This window comes from Sciurus vulgaris, assembly GCF_902686455.1.
Source record: "Sciurus vulgaris genome assembly, chromosome: 14".
NCBI classification, from domain to species: domain Eukaryota; kingdom Metazoa; phylum Chordata; class Mammalia; order Rodentia; family Sciuridae; genus Sciurus; species Sciurus vulgaris.
In genome coordinates, this window is record NC_136475.1 from 8,422,537 (window position 1) to 8,440,204 (window position 17,668).

The 17,668-nt window shown below is 48.8% G+C and overlaps 1 protein-coding gene across 1 annotated transcript; it reads left to right on the top strand.

Annotated features, from left to right (window-relative positions):
* The first annotated feature begins 3,195 nt into the window (after positions 1-3,195).
* Positions 3,196-17,326, top strand: ZNF2 (zinc finger protein 2). Its single transcript, XM_079110260.1, has 5 exons — positions 3,196-3,289; positions 10,494-10,563; positions 11,364-11,490; positions 13,421-13,534; positions 14,055-17,326. Exons 2-5 carry the CDS (start codon positions 10,531-10,533, stop codon positions 15,059-15,061), a joined length of 1,281 nt encoding a protein of 426 aa, XP_078966386.1. The 5' UTR covers positions 3,196-3,289; positions 10,494-10,530; the 3' UTR covers positions 15,062-17,326.
* Positions 17,327-17,668: the final 342 nt, after the last annotated feature.

Below are 17,668 nucleotides of genomic sequence, written 5' to 3' on the forward strand. Positions count from 1 at the left end.
TAGCAGGCCGGGTGACGAGCGGAGCCTGCGCGCGGACCTCCGGCGCGGCGAGAGCCCGCCCACCGGCACCTGTGCAGGGAGTGCGAGGACTCAGGCTGGGGGCACCTGCTCCGCGAGGGTCCCTCGCTCCGCTCTGCTCCACCGCCTGGGACCTGGGTGCCGCTCCTTTCTCGCAAGTGCCTTCGGTAGCGAGGCCCCGTAGCCCAGTTTGGGGCTGTCTTGTCAGAAGACGCTGGACATTTGTTAAAAGAAACGCGGGTCTGCCCTGCGTCTGCCCAATCAGGCCTTCCAGGAGGCTCCTGCGAGTCTTTCTCAAAGGTGCCCAGGCCTGGGGGAGGACTGGTCGGTGCAACGTCCGATACCCCTACTCCTGTAGGCTGCAGCGCGCCTCTCGCCGTTCTTCCGCTGTCCCCAGTTTTGAGGGCAACAGATGATGATGGAGAAGGGAGGACTTTGGACGCCTACCTGCTCCGGAAGTGTCATTTAGAACCCAAAAGAAACGGGAAACGGTCTGGTACGAGTTGAATGTGTGTCACTCCAAAATTCTTTTTGAAACCTAACCCTCGAGGTGATGGTAGGAGGCGTTTTGTTGTTGTTGCTTTGCTTTTGGTCTTAGACCATTAGGTCATGAGGGCAGCAGGTCACAAAGGGATTAGTACCCAGAAAGAGGCTTGAGAGAGCTTGTTAGCTCCTTTTGTCCCTTCCACCTTTGAGGACGTGCAGAATGGGCCCTCACAAGACCTGCAATCTTCTGGCTCTTTGATCTTGGATTTTCCAGCCTTTAGAACTGGGAGCAACAAATATCTGTTGTTTATGAATTACCTGGTCTAAGGCATTTTGTTAGCAGCCTCAGAGCCTAAGAGACCATTTGAGCATTAAAGGTGTGGTTTCTGAAAGAAGCCAGAGAGGGCAGGCTTGTGAGGACAGAGCAGTTGCCTTATCCACCCTATTTAGGGGTTCAGGACTAATAATTCACAAAATCCGGGTAAAATGACCGCTCTCCCTTCTTGCTTTTTCAGTCTGTTTCACTCTTCTGCCAGCACTTCCAGTAGCACTGACGGCCAGGATGGCACAAGTACCCAGCAAGCAAACCCTCTTCCTCCCAAGCAGGGGGCACTGCCCAGGAGGCACGGGTGGCACAGGAGTTTCTGCCCTCGTTTCCTGTGCCCTGCAACCAAAAAGTCAGAGAGATGGACAAATGAGATTCTCATTTCCACATAAGGAGGTAGAGATGGAACTGCTTCAGGTGAACTTGAGGGGCCCTGCCTGTCCCTGATACCACTCCTATTGGCGTGCCCAGTGTCTGAAGGTGCCCTTTTTTTTTTTTTTTAAACTGGGTCATGCTAAATGCCCAGACTGGCCTTGAATTTGAAATCCTGATGCTTACTCTTCTCTCTGAGTAGCTGAGATTATAGATGTGAGCCACCACATCCCACTGAAACTCTCCACTCCTTGAGACAGATCTTGGCTCCAGGTCCTTGCTACAATGCACATTTGTTGCCCAGGTGCTAATCAGCAGTGTAACAGCAACGTTCCCTCTCCTGCTCAGTGCTCTAGTGTGCCATTTGATTTCAAAATACTTTTAGGGGAGTTCCAGTCCCCACTAGCCTATAGGTTCCCCATCACCCCAGCATTCCCTTTGTGCTCCTTTACAGTCCAGTGCTTCTTCCAGTCAATCCTCTGTTCTCTGGCCCTACAGTTTTGCCCTTCCCAGAACATGTTATAAGTGGAATCATCAGGTTTGTGACCTTGTAGGACTGGCTTCTGTCACTTAGTACAAAGCCCTTCAGTCATCTTGTCATGTGGATCAACAGTGTATTCCCTTTTAGCTGTCTTTTAAAGCAGGTTGTTAGAAGGCACTATACAATATATCCACTTATATCCCATTTATTAGAATGCATGACCACACATAGTTGTAGGGAAATGAAGTCTTTATAAACTTCTGCTTTGACAGTTACTTGGGATAACAAAGCCTAGGGTGAAGGCCCTGCCAGTGGATAAGGAACTCCAATTAGGAGGAAACCCAATTAGGAGCCCCAAAGTTTGTGCTCTCCGTATAAGGTTAAATGAATACTAAAAGCCACCATCAAAAGAGAACAGCAAGAAAATATATGTCTTAGATGTCATGACTTTAATCAAGTTCTTCTCTCCTAGAACTCAGTACCACAAAGTCTGCTACAGCCTGACCCCAGGGTACCATAATTAGCCCCTGAACCTTATCCATGAGCTGTTGATCTTGGTATTAATTCTTTGCATTTTTATCCTCTAGTCTATACCTTACATGTGCTATTCTCTGCATAGATTGCAGTTACTTTCTTAAGAAAATATTCATTATTCAAATGCACTAGTTATAGGAAGAATTTTCCACCTTTCCCATAGTGATTTGCTTCGTTGACTGTACTCCCCGTTACTGAACATACTGCACTGTATTGTAATTTCACATTCTAATGAGCTCATTTAGGGCAGCAACTCTTTTATAGTAGGCAATTTAGGTTTTTTTAAGTGAAAATGTAGATTTGTTCCTGAAGTAGGATGTTTCACCTTCTTTGTGTAATTTTCAGTCTTCTCTGAAGCTCCATCTAGCTCGGTAGCTCTTAACTATCTGCGCAGTAGTCACCTGCGGATCTTTCCATACTCTTCCGGGGTTGAGCATTCCTGCCACGCCTCCAGCCAGGGCCCTTCTGGCAGCACCAGGAGGGGAAGGCTGGTGTGTGCACAAACCGCTGGGAGCCAGTTCCCGCCGCCCAGTTAGGAACACGTCCTATCTTGGGCCCTTCTTTTCTTCCGGGGCAAACATGTGCACAGACCCTCCCTCAGGCCATAGCCCAGTCTTCAGAATCAAATTCCTGGAAGTGGACAAGCGGAAGCGGGGCCAGAGGCTGGAAATCGTCTCCGTTTTGCCCAGGACTAGGGGCTGGGCACATTTCCTCCGGACAATCTACAGATGGAAGAGGGATGTGGCATCACACGTGGGCACACTCCAGGGCGAACACACTTCTCCCGAGCGTCTGCATCCGCACCTGGGCCCGCGAAGGACACCACCGTGGCAGGCGCGGTCCTGTCGAGCGCCGCCCGTCTGTCGAGCGCGGCCCGCCCTCTCAGGCGCCTGCGCTCGCTTGGTCCTCCCGTCATCTTGAGGCGCGCCGGCCGCCGGGACTTCTGGGAATTGGAGTCCCGCGAACGCCGCGCTGTGATTGGAGCGCGACCGCCAAGGCCTTCGCGCAGGCGCACTGCCGTCCGGACCTGAAGCGCTATCGTCTTCCCGGGTCCCGAGCACTCTGTGCCCGAGGTGAGGGTTGCGGGTCTGTGTGTTCCAGGAGCCGAGAGAGCGCAGCGGCCAAATGAGGGGGACACTGGGGACTCGGGGGAGGTGCTGTGGGAGAGGGCGGGTGACGCGGGCGGAGCCAGACTGCAGACGTGTGTGGCCGTGTCCCAGCTGGAGAGGAGCAAAGTTGTCCCCTGCCGTGAGCGCCGTGGCACTGTCGCCCGCGGTCTTGTGCGCGCCCACTGCGCGCCAGATCCTGGGCTTTCGGGTGGGAGGTTTGGGGCTTTTTCCGCCCCTGCCGTCCCTTCTTCCCCTAACGGGTGGCTGATGAACGTGGGCGGGCTTGACACCCAGTCTGGAGTGCGCCTGCTAGTCCCTGCCTCTTTCCCGGAGAGCGCCTTACATTGGTCATCTAACCCCTGTCCTGAGTTTGTGCCCGAGTGCGTGCTTGAGGGGGTGGCTTCATGGAGGAGGTAGGATTTGATGTGGGAAAAAAATGCAAAAGAAGTACCAAAGCCTTAGGCAGGCTTGAGGGACACGACTTTGACTGGAGGGCAGTTTGAAGGAATAGCAGGGGGCACGGATGAAGAAGCGCACACCAAAGTTAGGGCACAGGGGGTCCGCATGAGACGCAGTCATCAGGCCGGATTGTGTGGGTCTGACCGGAAGACTGACAAGGGATAGCCATTCTAGAGGTCACTAATATCAGGGTTCGTTCTGAAGCAAGCCGTTATGGACTTGAATTTCCATGGTGTTAGTGGCAGGGAAAGGGTACAAATGACATTGCAAAAGAGTAAAGGACCTGGTGGCTAGATTTGAGAGAAAAGAGAGTGAGGCATAAGAGTCTGGATTTGGGACAACTGGGAGAAAAACAGAACATCTGATAGAAATGTAAAGCAGGGAGAGGAATGGGTGGGGAGTTGTGTAGAGCAAGGTGGTTTGGAGATGATGCCTATCAAAATGCAGCCACTTGGATGAGTTCAGAAAAGGAGCTGGGACTGGAACTGGGAACCCTCTTTGTAAAGGAGAAAAATGGAGCCCTGGAGATGGGTGGATCTCCCCAGGGATAGCAAGAAGAAGATAATACAAAGACTAATCTCTGGGTAGCATCCTTGTCTCTAGGGTAAAAGTGGGACAAAGGAGTCACAGGTAGACAAGTTTTAGTGTTAGGAATAAGAGTCAGACTGAAGCAGCATCAAGGTTGAAAAGGCAGAAACTTATTGAAACAGTCAGAAGCCGTAGAAATGTAAAGAAAAGAAGGAAAAGATCACTGGAATTATACCAGAGTTGTCATTTTCAAGCATGTAGTTTCAGATGTGTGAGAGGCAAGAGCCAACGACAGGGATTTGAGTGGAGTCAGTAGGTGAGCTCCTCATCCAGGAAGCTGGATCGTGAAGGAAAACCTAAAGGAGAGCTGCTTTGCTGGAGGGAGGCTATGGGATGCCGTGAAGATGGTTTCAGCTAGAGGAGGCTTGTGTATGCTTGAAGGTGTGGAAGAAACTTCTAGAGAGCTGGAAGGTGCTGGAAAAAGAGAGCCTGCATTAGCAGGTAGCACATTTTGAGGGAAAGAATAGAGGACAAAAGTTGGACAGTGGAGGTATGAAGTCAAGTCCAAGAGACAGACAGATCTGTCTTGCTGGCCTCCCACACCTTACTGCCCAGCACATAACAGGTGCTTGTTAATATTTGTTGATAGTGGTGTGAATTAATGAATGAATGGGTTGGTATTGGGTAGTAGCAGGGTAGAGAACTTTCACTTATTGGAAAAACTGTTAAGTACTTTATATGGTCTCATTTACTATTTATAACTACTCTGGAGTTAGGTAGTAAACGCCTGTAGTCAATAGTTGCCTAAAGTAACTTGCCCAAAGTTTCTTGGTTAATACTAATAAACCTGCCTTCGGCGTGCTTTCTACCACATGGTCCTGCCATCCTGGAGATTTGCTCTTGCAAATCTTCAGTGTAGTAGAAGACAAAGTTATGCTGAAGTCGAGTGGTAGCCGTCAAGGTTTGGAATGGGTATGCAGAAGAGAAGATGGGTTTGGAAAAGGTATGTGGCCAAGGTGGGAGCCGTAGAAGCCTTTAGGCAACAGCAAGGGCTCTCTTGAAGATACAAAGTGTGGATTCCAGAACATTTTCTCCAGTGATACTCTAACATCCAAGAATAGGAAAAGAGGAAGCAGTAGAGGTGACCCTTTGCTGACCGTGACGCCATGTGAACTGGATGGGCTGGAGAGTACCGAGTGTCAGAGAGTCTACTGAAGCAACTGCTGGTGGAGTCTAGACCTGTGGGGAATGAAGCCTACCTAGCATGATGAGCCAGGGCACATCTGCTGTTTTAACATCTGGGGAGATTTGTGTTCAACATCATTCGCGATGTTTTCAGTGCTCAGCTTATTAAAGGCATAATCTAATAAAATCTTGAAAGTTATCTTTAAGCATTTAAGCATTGAGCAACAATAAAATTTGATTTGTTCAAAAAGTTCCAGTATTTTGGACAGCATATACAAATAACTTTGGTTCCAAAGTTCTTATTATGCTTACACTTAGACCTAAAGCAGCAACACAATGTAATTCACATTACTTTTAGCTAATGCTAACATTGACTTAGCACATTATTCGAAATGCTTTTTACATATTATCCTACGTAAGCATCAAGATAACTGCATGCAGTCAGTACTTTTATTAATCTCATTTTGCAGATGGACAAGATGAGACAGAGGTTAGGAAACTTCTTAGGTGGCAGAGGTAGAATGAAGCACAGCTGAGTTTGATTTTAGGCAATCTGGCTCCAGAGCTTCTACTCCTAATGACTGTACTCATCAGCATTTCTAAACATTAATTCTGATGTCTTCCTAGGGCTCAAGAGTAAGTATCTGGACAGCTTCCCAGGGATGGAAGAATCTTAACAGACCAGAAAGGAAAACAATACTGTCCTACATGACACAGTTACAGGCTCTGATTATCAGCTGAGGATATAGTTTGTTTATATTTGCATATGTATCACTCTTTGCCTCCTCCTAAGGGGGTTCAAGCCCCACTCTCTCCTTCTTAAGTTGAGGTTTTTCTTTTTTTTCTTTTTTTTTTATAGTTACACTAAACTTTTAAGTAAGATTTTTTCTTTAAGATTTTACCTGTCGCATAGGTTTTAGCTTCTGCAAACCAGTGTCCACCCTTGAGGGGCATTATTAAATAATCCAGGTCTTTCTGGCATCTTTTAACTCTATGTTATGATGATATATTTTTTGTGAAAGGATATCTGCGTAGATAATAGACCAATAAACTAGAAAAATCCCCAAACTTATCCAAAAATATGATAAAGCCATTTTAGAGTTAGAAGCTAACAGACCAGTAATTTATACATATTGGTCTTGAGTTTTGGAATTTTTCAAACTTCATTGTTTCTTGTGAATATCTGGTAATTAATCATCAAACTGGAGGGCCTGTCTCAGGGAGGGAGGGTTAATTCTGCACAGTTACTTTGCCTGTTCAGAATCAGGTCGGCTTGTGGGTAGGAGTACAGCTTCCTCTGCCTCACTCTTCTGAGTGGCCCTGGGTACTGATCTGTCCTTGTTTGAGGCATGCCGTTTCTGTTTCTGGAGTAACTTGGCTTATCCCTGCTCCCTAGGTTTCTTTCTTTCTACTTACATGAAAGGATAAATATGTACCACAAGGATACATCTATTCTTTATCAACAGTTCTGTAATGAATGGAAAGAAAGTACTGATATAACTGAAGACTTAAACATTTCCTTTGTATCGTATTCATTTTTGGCATACTTTCTGTTAACTTTTCTATTTTGAGTTATGTCATTTAGCAATACCAATATGTATAATCTGGCCAGTGGGAGCCAGAGTCATCTGGTTTTCCTGCTTCAGGATGTGGGATTGGCTCAGATTCTGTCCCCAGCTGTCCCCAGTCGCCGTCCTTCAGTCCTGCTTCCCTATTGCTCACCTCCAGGAATGGGATCATTTTCTGCATTGCTGCTCAGATCCATGACCCAGAAGGCATCACCTTGAGCCTCTGCTTTCAGGCTGTCGTCTGTCCTTCTTGATATCTTGACAGTGGTTTCTCCTCTCTCCATTTTTGCCACCATTGCTTCTGCTCAGCTGCTGATCACTTCTTCCATAATTATCAGTCTCCTCACTGGTCTCCTCCATCCTTACCTCCCCTAATCTCGTCCTGCCACAGCTGCTCAAAGTGATATGGCGCCTGTGTTGGGGCCCCCAAGATCACCCACATTCACAGATTCACAGGACTCGGGCCTCAGCCTGTAATTGTACTTGTGGCTCAGACCACAACTGCCACCCTGCAAGGACACACAGCCCCGTGGTAAGGGGGAAGGACACAGGCAGCATCTGGAGGAATCCACCTGAGACTTCGCTTGGTTCTGTCCCTCCCATGAGAGGTCACGCAGAGCACATGCCTCCTCACAACAAAACACAGCAGCTTGTGATGTTCCAGAGAAGCTCACTGGAAGCTCAGTGTCCAAGGCTTTACTGAAGGCTGCTCACAGCACCCTCTGATTAGCACACACCAAAATGCTGAGTCCTTCAGCAGGAAAGCAGATGTTTACCCACGAACCACATTGTTTGCACACATTGTGGACCATCCTTGGCTCTTAGGAAACGGGGGATCCTTTCAACATCAGGATCCCCGATGCTCGCCAGGGGCCAGTCTTGCAGGCAGAGCCTTCTAGGGGAGCAGTCCAGGCTGCCGTCACTTCCGCACGCTCCTCTTCCTGTTGTTTTCTCGGACACCAAAGTGAATAAGGAGATCAGGAAATATAAAGAATTGTCAGAAATAAAATTAAAATTCCTCGTGATACCACCACTTAACTCCACTTCCATTTTAACGTATTCTTCCTTTTTCTGTACACATGTGCATGCACGAATGTGTGATTTTAAGATCGTGCATTCTTCACTTAATATTTTGTGAGTGTTTTTTTCATTCTGTTTTGTGTGTGTGTGTGTGTGTGTGTGTGTGTGTGTGTGTTTTTAAGAAACAAAAAGTTACAGATAAAGTTGAAATTTTCTGGGTACTGGGGCTCAAACCCAGGGCCCCGTGCCAGATAGGCAAGTGCTCTACCACCAGGCTGTATCCTCAGGCCAACCCCGAATTTTACAAGAAGCACTTGAGCATCCATTTTATGGAGGGTGGGGTGGAATTTTCGTGTGTGTCTTTATGGGGGTCTTAGAACCAACCCCACAGATTCTGAGGGCCACCTATGCTTCGAGGTCTTTACTACAAGTCAGTGAACTTGCATAAGCACAGTCTGACGATGATGCACCCCAGCTGAAGTCCCTTCACGTCCCCGGCTGGGGCAGGGTAGTGCAAAGCTCCTTGCTGTGGCTGTCCTCTCTACTCCTCCGTCTTCCCAGCCCTGCTCACAGCCTAGGCCTTCGCTCTTCCAAACGGATTTCATTTCTTAATCCTTTCCACGTAGAGATCTACCTCTTTAGGCTTCAAAAACTGGAGGTTTTTCTGCCCCCTCCCCCTGGTCAGAGCTGCTTAGGTCCTGGTTTTGCCAGGGGAGCTGCAGTGTCCCGCCCTCGCCCCCACCCCCGCTGGTCAGGGGAGCCTGTGGGGCCCTCACAATACTGCTGCCCTTACCCATCTGCAGGGAAATGCCACTTTGTTTCCCTTTCTGTCCCAGGGCTCCTGGCTGTAGTCAAGGGCAGGGACCCCTCCCCTCGACTACAGTAGAGCCGTGGTGAGCCACAAACCCCTTTCCCTCTTCCCTGGCCCACCCTGCTTCCCCATTCACCCACCAACCCCAGAAATGCTTCCCAGGGACTCTCAGCGCCTGGCTCAGCACCCCCTGGAGGGACAGGCTGTCCTCCTCTCCCGCTCCTCGACCCCCTGTCATGACCTTTTCTCTACTCATGCCTCCCACGGCCTGTGGGCTCTGCTTCCCCTGGTTCTGTGACTACTTGGGGACCTCGTGAGACTCCTTCAGCCCATCGCCATGTGTTGTCTTGACACTACCTAGTCCTGTTCCCACAGGAGGAAGCCGCCTCTCAGGCTGGATCACACCTCAGTCTCCTGGTGCTTGTTTCACCCGCTGAGTCATGGCTGCCGGAGTGAGAGGAGGGTCATATGGTACAAACGAGGACTGCTCCTTCGGCAGGGGCTGTGAACGGCTGTGCTTTCCTTTGAGGAGGCTGCTGGTTTTGCCGGATGTTCCGCCAACATAGTCACTTACAGAATTGCTCCTGGTTTTGTCCAGTGGACATGTCCAGTGAATGTATAAATACCATCTGAACCTTAATGCTTTTCTCTTTCCACTTTTTTAATTGGTGCATGGTAGTTGTGCATATTGATGGGATTTGTTGTGACATATTCGTCCATACACACAATGTGACAGTATCATTTGGCCAATATCATTCCCCAGCACTTTGTCCTGCCTCCCCACCTCCCACCTCTTGGTCCCTTTTCTCTACTGATCTCCCTTTGATTTTTCACTAGATCTCTGCCCCCGCCCCACACACCCTTCTTTTCCTTTTTTCCTCTCTAGTTTCTGTATATGAGCGAACACATATGACCCTTGACCTCCTGAACTTGGTGTAACATAATGGTCTGTAGTTTCATCTACTTTCCTGCAATCACATCATTTCATTTTTCTCACGGCTGAACAGAACTCCGTTGTGTACATACACCACGTTTCTGCTGTCCATCCATCCGCTGATGGACACCTAGCTGGCTCCGTATTTGGCTGTTGTGAATTGTGCTGCTGTGGGCCTGGGTGTGCGGGTGTCACTATAGTAAGATGACTCGAATTCTTCAGGGTAGATACTGAGTTGTGGTGCAGCTGTGGATCCCACGCCTGGTCTTTTGAGGAGCCTCCCCCAGGATTCCCACAGTGGTTGCGCTGGCCTAGCCCCCCACGGTCCACCTCCTCCCCCGTGTTTATCATTACTGGGATTCTTGCTGGCTGCCATTCTGACCGTGAGCCTTCATACTCTCTTGGCTGCTGGGTACAGATCTCTGTCCCAAGGATCATGTGAAAACAAGCCCTGCGTGAGGTCTGGCTCAGGGCACCCGTGGCCTTGGCTCCTGCCCAGGGGTGGCTGGGGCTGTTCCTGGTTCACTCTGCCTCGGCTGCCCTCTGTGGGTGTTGGGCATGGGGGTGGGGTCACGGCCACTGCGTTGGAGAGTCCTCGCTTCGAGGTCAGGAGATGGCACCTTCTTTTCGTGGCTGCCTTCTCACCCACACCTGCCTCCTTAGGACTCCGCCCTTTGCTGCCAGGAGCACACAGGAGGGAATGGCTGCTGCAGTGCCACCTGCCAGGTGCCAGGTGAGGAGGACCTTCATATTTCTTTGTCTTCCCAGGGCTGGGGATGAGCGCGGGACTTACACACATCAGGAAGAGCTCTTCCCTAGCCGCCACTTCTGTTTCTGAGACACGTTAATGAGGCTCCAGAATGTCACCACTTGTCTTTCTCTCTCCTGGAACTTTTGGTCAGACACCACCAGGTGGACAGAGGACTCTGCAGGGAGGACTTCCCATTTGACCTGAGGTGCCCTTTGGTGGCCATCTCTTGCCTGTCATTAGGCACACAACCCCTGCAGCCTTTGCTCTGAATGACTCTGTCTAGAAGGTGACAACACGGGTCTGATGGGACGTTTGGGGAGCAGGCCCGGTTCTGCCCTGACCATCCCGAGTGCGTCCATGCATGGACTGAGAGTAGGCCGCAGGGTTCCAGGAAGTGCTGGGTGAGGCTGGGGGCTTGGACCATGCTGTAGGGCGCCTCAGTGAGGCCTCCAGGGCCCTGACGGGAGTCCTACTGGATGCAGACTTGCAGTCCCCATTCAAGGGCACGGAGTTGTGAATTCCCCACTCTGGCCCAGGACTCACCCAGACTTCTAAAACCGGGGTAAAGATGTGGACTTCAGGCTTGGATGACAGGATTGGGACTGATAACTCAAGCTGTAGGTGGCTGTGTGCCTCCTCCAGGGGCTTCAAAGGCCTGCTCTTTCATAGCCATGCCCCCATGCTCCCGCCAAAACCTCCAGGGCTGTCATCTTTATGCCATCTCAGTCTGACCCAAGTGACGATAAGGCTCATGGGTAAGGAACCATGTGATCGTGTTTCAGGGGTCTGTGACGTTTGAGGACGTGGCTGTGATTTTCACAGACGAAGAGTGGAGGCATCTGGTGCCCGTTCAGAGGGCCCTCTACAAGGCAGTGATGCTGGAGAACTACGAGAGCATCATCTCGCTGGGTAAGGGAGCTGCCAGTGCTGGGCGGGGCTGCGGAATTGGCGCCTCCCCTCCTGCTTCCACATCTGTGGACAAGATGGAAAGGCTCAGGGACGTGGCTTAGGTTTGCAGCAGTGGTGGCCTTTGCACTGAGCCCAGCACTGAACAGATGTGCTAGTCGACCACAGGGCCCTTGCTTAGCAACCTGCCCCCATACCACAGAGGGAGGGTCAGGACACAGAGCAGAGTGTATCCTGGAGGCAGGAAGTCGGCTGTCCAGAGGGGCTGAGTCAAAGAGTTACCTGTGCCCGAGTCTTCTCCCAGCCAGGTGACATCCTCAGCTCTGGCCTGACAACTAAGTGGTGGGCACAGGACCATCTTGGTGGTTGGAGATTTCCCCTCATGAAAACCAAAGGGAGGAAAAGAAGTGTCTCCTTCAACAGGAGAGGATGTTGGCGGGGACACGGCATTGTGTGTCTGTAGGTCACCAGAGAGGTGTTTGATTTTGAACATTTGCCTTGAGGACAGGCTTAGAGATATGCCCACAGGAGGCACTTTGGAATTATAAAGATTTGTGTGACGGGGTGATTAAGAGCTACTGCTGATGTCAGGTGTTGAGAAGTAGCGTAGGCCCCTGTTGATAATGAGAACGTCACAGATGTACACTGAAGCTGGGCACAGTGGCACACAACTGTAGTCCCAGCCACTCAGGAGGCTGAGGCAGGAGGCTCACTTGAACCCAGAAGTTCAAGACCAGCCTGGGCAACAGAGCAAGGCTCCATCCAGAAGCTGAAAAAGCACATAGATTCAGAAGCTGACTGAAAATAAGCAGAAGATGACAGTAAGGCAGATTCATATAAAGCAGGTCAAAAAAGCAAGCGTTCATGCTCCTCAATTAGCTTCAGCAGCCACACAGTGTCCCAGCAGAATAGGATGTTCAGAAAATGTCAAGGGACTCTGCTGAGTCTCTGCCACAGGCTTTGGCAGATGAAGTGTGGGAGCATGGAGTTCCTTAGGTCAGAGTCAAGAAGCCACAGAGGTGTGGGCAAGGCCACTTTGTCAGCAGAGAATCAGCACCCAGCTGGGTGGAGGACCCTGGGGCCAGTGAGACTGCACCTCTCTTTTCCGAGGTGGGGCCCCCTGCAAGGGAAGGCTGGAGCTCAAGCCCATTTTTAGGAGGGGCTATGTTTATGTGTTTGTTTTTAATGTAACTAAAAATGATAGGTCTGCTTGCAGGAATTGATCCTAAGGAAATAATAGATGCAGATATTCATTATGCTATTGTGTGTTAGCAGCAGAACATTAAAACAGTCTGAAATGTCTGTCAGCAGGTGACTCATCAGATGTTAGGTTATTCCATACAGTGCACTGTCATGTAGTCATTAAAATGGTGAGATGCTAATAGAAATAATCTCATTATTAAGTGAAAAATCCAGTTTACAAATCAGTACCATTCCATTCTCCAATTTTAGCAGAATGTATCTATGAGTACATTTCAGCATCAAACGAATAGAAAGAAAAAAAGAATATAAAGTACGGAAGGTGATTTTTCTTTTTAGTTGTACTTACCTCTGATTTTCCTACAATGAACAATTGACTTATTTCAAAAAAGCATAATAATAAATGTAAATAAACAAAAATGAGCACTTTCCTTATGCTTTCTACTCAAAATGATCTTTCTTTTTTCTCACCTCCCTGAGCCAAGCACCTTCACCCCACAGTGCCTAGGCAGGAAGCTTCCCACCCACTCCATGTGAATTTAAGAGGATTGCCAATTGCTTCTTTCTAGAGCCTCAGGCCTGACTCCCCTCAGAGGCTCCTCTGCATTGTGCTGTGCATTCTGGCCTTTTGCATTGTCTCTCTGGAAAACCTGGAGGCCAGGACTCAGCTTTGGAGTAGCTGCATATTTTCATCACATACAACCACCTGGCTTCTTTCTTTCTCCATGAGCAGGACTTCCAGTTCTTCGACCTGATGTGATTTTTCAGTTGAAGAGAGGGATTGCGCCGTGGATAGAGGGTCTTCATGGATCTGAGGAGAGAGAGCGTCCAGAGGGTGTCTCTCTAGGTAAACTGAGTAGGAACAGTTCGGGTCTGAGTTTTGTTTTATTTTGTGTTTATTATTCAGGTGGGTGGGAGGAACACTGGGTATCACCTTTGCCCCTTGGTCAGGTCTTCTGCTGCAGAGCTTATTTTATGTCACCTGTCAGCTCTCCCTAGTCTCTGCTACACCTCACAGTATTGTTCATCTCTTTTCACCAGCCGCTGATTTCTCAGGTCCATCACCTTGGCCGTTCACACTCTGGTACTTCTGTTGGTCCCTGTGCTCTCCTCTCAGTCTACTCTCTTAGCCATCCTGGCCATACTCCCCATGGACATCCTCCTGTATTCTCAATGCCTGCTGTCAGAGCTCTGCCCTGCATTCTGCCTCATTCCCACATCTCAGGCTTTCCCTGGAGTGAGACTGTGGGAGTGAGCAATGCTGTGCCTGTGTGTTACTTTCAGGATTATCATAGTTCCTCTTCTTTCCCCGGGAACATTTCCTAGCCCAGGGGAGAAACCACATCTGTGTCTTCTCTTTGTTCCAGTCTGGGAGACCAAGCCCGAGATTCAGGATGCTTCAGAAGAAGATAAACCAGAAGAAACATGGAGAGGAAGCCTTGACAGGCAAAGTCCTCCATGTCCTAAACTTGCAGTTCAAGCACCAGAGGGTGGGTTGGAAATGGAGAAGGAAAGGCCCACAGTGGGACCTTGCAAGAAACCCCTGTCCCGGGATCCAAGCTTGCAGCGAGGGTCAGCCCCACCCAAGAAAGCCCTCCCTAGAGAGAGAGACCAGGAGTGCAGCAACTGTGGGAAGACGTTCTTTGACCACTCCTCGCTGGTGCGTCACCAGAGGACTCACACTGGAGAGAAGCCCTACGACTGTCAGGAGTGTGGGAAGGCCTTCAGTCACAGGAGCAGCCTCAGCAGACATCTGATGTCTCACACCGGGGAGAGCCCCTATGAGTGCAGCGCGTGTGGCAAGGCCTTCTTTGACCGGTCATCCCTCACTGTGCACCAGCGGATTCACACGGGAGAGAAACCCTTCAAGTGCAGTGAGTGTGGGAAAGCCTTCTTCGACCGCTCGTCCCTCACTCGACACCAGAGAATCCACACTGGAGAAAGTCCTTATGAGTGTCGTCAGTGCGGGAAGGCCTTTAGCCAGAAGAGCATTCTTACTCGCCATCAGCTCATCCACACGGGCAGGAAGCCCTATGAATGTAACGAGTGTGGGAAAGCCTTTTATGGTGTCTCATCCCTGAACAGACATCAAAAAGCTCATGCCGGGGAGCCACGCTATCAGTGCGTTGAGTGTGGGAAAGCCTTCTTTGACCGCTCCTCCCTCACACAGCATCAGAAGATCCATACTGGAGACAAGCCATATGAGTGCGGCGAGTGTGGGAAAGCCTTCAGCCAGCGGTGCCGGCTCACACGGCATCAGAGAGTTCACACCGGGGAGAAGCCTTTCGAGTGCAGCGTGTGTGGGAAAGTCTTCAGCTCCAAATCCTCAGTTATTCAACATCAGCGGCGTTATGCAAAACAGGGAATAGACTGAGTTGGGCAGAAGCCTGAGTCAGGCAAAGGAGCACCGTACAAATACAAGCTAGGCCTCTCCTATCACAAGCAAACCCAACATTTGCTTATTCTGCCCACTCCCGCTACCATTCTTCTGCCCTGCCCTGCCTCTACTCCACAGTTTGAGGAAGCACTCTGTATCTACTGTGGTGTAGAACTGATGTGGGATGCAGAAGTTAGGAAATGACACTGCAGATTCAAAGTGTTTAGAGGGACTGGGTATGCAGCTCATTGGTAGAGCACCTGCCTAGCATGTACAAGACCAGTTGTGGATTTGGATTTGATTCCCAGCACTACAAAAAAACAAAAAACAAAACAAAACAAAAAAAACTTTAAATAACTGGAGGCTGCAACAGGGGAAGGAAGGCAGTTATACCAGAGCAGCACTGTTTTTTCAGAGCAGTTGTTTTTATAGCTGTTAGTCCCTCTCTTAGAGCTTTTTTGGGCCCTGACCTTGTTCTCTTCTGCCCCAGATTTTAGATCTCTTAATACTACTACTAGTAGGTAGCACTTATTGAGCGCTTATTATGGGGTAAACACTCAGCTAAGAGTTTTACAGGGACTGGATTGATTGATCCTTTCACCAGCTCTGTGAAATAGGTACTGTTGCTATGTGCATTTTACAGATGAGCACACTGAAGCTCAGTGAGAGTAAATAACATGCTCAAGGTGACACGGCTGTTGAAAGGTGAGGCCAGGTCTTGAGTGCAGGTCTTCCTTCAAAGTTTATTCTCTTCACCGTTATGCTTTAAGGTTTGTTTTATAATTTTGTACATGTGTTATATCCTCAGCTAAGTTGTAAGCACTCAGAAGTGTGACCTACGTGTCTCTGTATCTCACTCAGTGCCTTGCAAGTAACAGGTGCCCAATACATATTTATCTGAGCAAATATCAAGTTCTCTCCATTCAGAACCTCTCTTGGATCTGTGACCTTTCTCTCAGTTGTCACAGTCTAGCCCATACCTCTATTGTCCCAGGCTCCCAGGACAACATTAGTCACTTCCTGATTCTCGTTCTTCACTCCACATGACTGAAGAGGGTGTGCTGAGCTGTGCTGTGGTAACAAACAGCCCTCAAATTAACAAAGATCTGTGTCTCCCATCCAGTCTATCGCATCCCCTCTTCATCATTTAGAATATTTGACCTCCAAAATCACCCTGAAGAGAAAGCAGTAAGAACCTTGAGGTATTTTTAAGTACCAGGATTACATCACTTGTGCTCATATCTAACAAGCCAGAATCCTGCACCTAGCAGCTCAGAATGTAAATGGGCACCTGGGTGTTTGGGTAACACCAGGGACTACTATCACAATTAGCTTTTGTGTCAGTCTCCATGTGACCTCTTCCTGTCCATCATTGCCTACTCGACCTAAAATACCTCCCTATTTAATGGAAACTTCATTGAACATTTAAGATCTGCCTTAATGTAGTTCCCATCACCAAACTTTATATCTATACTCCCAAACTCTTCTACTCCCTGGACCCAGCCCTTTATTTCTGTTTTATTGAAGGTCAGGCACTAGGCAAGCTGGACTCAGGGCATCTGTAGCCCCTGTTGGGGTGAAGCCTGGGAGAGTACATGGTTCTGAAAGTCTGTGGACTCAGGTCCCATGAATCCCACTGGGTCAAAGTCATTTTCCCCAGATGTGAAGGATTCAAGAAGTTGAGTTGCCACAGAACCCTCCCAACCTATGAACACTCTTGTTAATCTTGGTTCCCCTTAGAGCAGAAAGAGATAGGGAAGACTGTTCACGTATGGGCTTCTGAAACAACCTGAAGAAAACCATGTCACAGAACCTACCTGGGGGGTGGATAATCTCTGATACAGTTTAACAATCAAGGTCAGGCAGAAAATAAAAGGAACGATTGACAAACTTGGCTGCAGACTGTCTCTGAATCTCTCTTTTACTGTCTCGTTCAAGACATATCAGGGGTCTTGTATTTCCCAAGAGGTTCCGCCATTGTCAGCAAGATAAGATTGGAACAAATTCAGAATTCTAGTGGATTTACCCCCATGTGTCCCCATTCACAATACAGGCCAGACTTACTCAGCCCCCTCTTACTACACAACTAGTGTCAGAATGCAGCCTGTGGTAAGCAAGCATCAGAGGCCTCTCGTGGACTTTTGAGTACACCGGTGACTAACAGTGGGGATGTAAATTCAATAGTCTGCCCTGTGTTCCCTTTTTAAATTTGGTGATGTGCAGAGCATTTTCTAAAATGTGGACTCTGTTCCATCTATTGCTAAAAATTAAGGAAAGAGCCATTTTACCTTTTAATAGATAATCCCCCACTATGCTTTGCAGTTGTAGAGGCCTTACATTTTAGCTTCACCTACTGGTCATTAGTAGGATCAAATCTTGGAATCAGAAATTGATCAACTGGAAGTAGGTCAGTATTCTTAGATATAAGGTGAAAAGACACCAGTGTTCATAGGGCTTGAACCTAAGACTTTAAAATGATTTCAAAGAAATGAAATAATTATCTCTGGTGCCAGATAAGCCCTATCTAGATTTTAAGAGAGAGTTACTTACCATCCAAATGAACAGAGGCACTGCATGGATCAGCTCCTCAGACTGAAGGTTTGG

What these genes read in the sequence shown, in the direction of transcription:
- ZNF2 (XM_079110260.1), top strand. Translation starts at nt 10,531, where the DNA reads ATGGCTGCTGCAGTGCCACCTGCCAGGTGCCAG. An exon ending in TGCCACCTGCCAGGTGCCAG is followed by an intron (nt 10,564 to 11,363) that starts GTGAGGAGGACC and finishes ATCGTGTTTCAG; the next exon opens with GGGTCTGTGACGTTTGAGGA. An exon ending in CGAGAGCATCATCTCGCTGG is followed by an intron (nt 11,491 to 13,420) that starts GTAAGGGAGCTG and finishes CTCCATGAGCAG; the next exon opens with GACTTCCAGTTCTTCGACCT.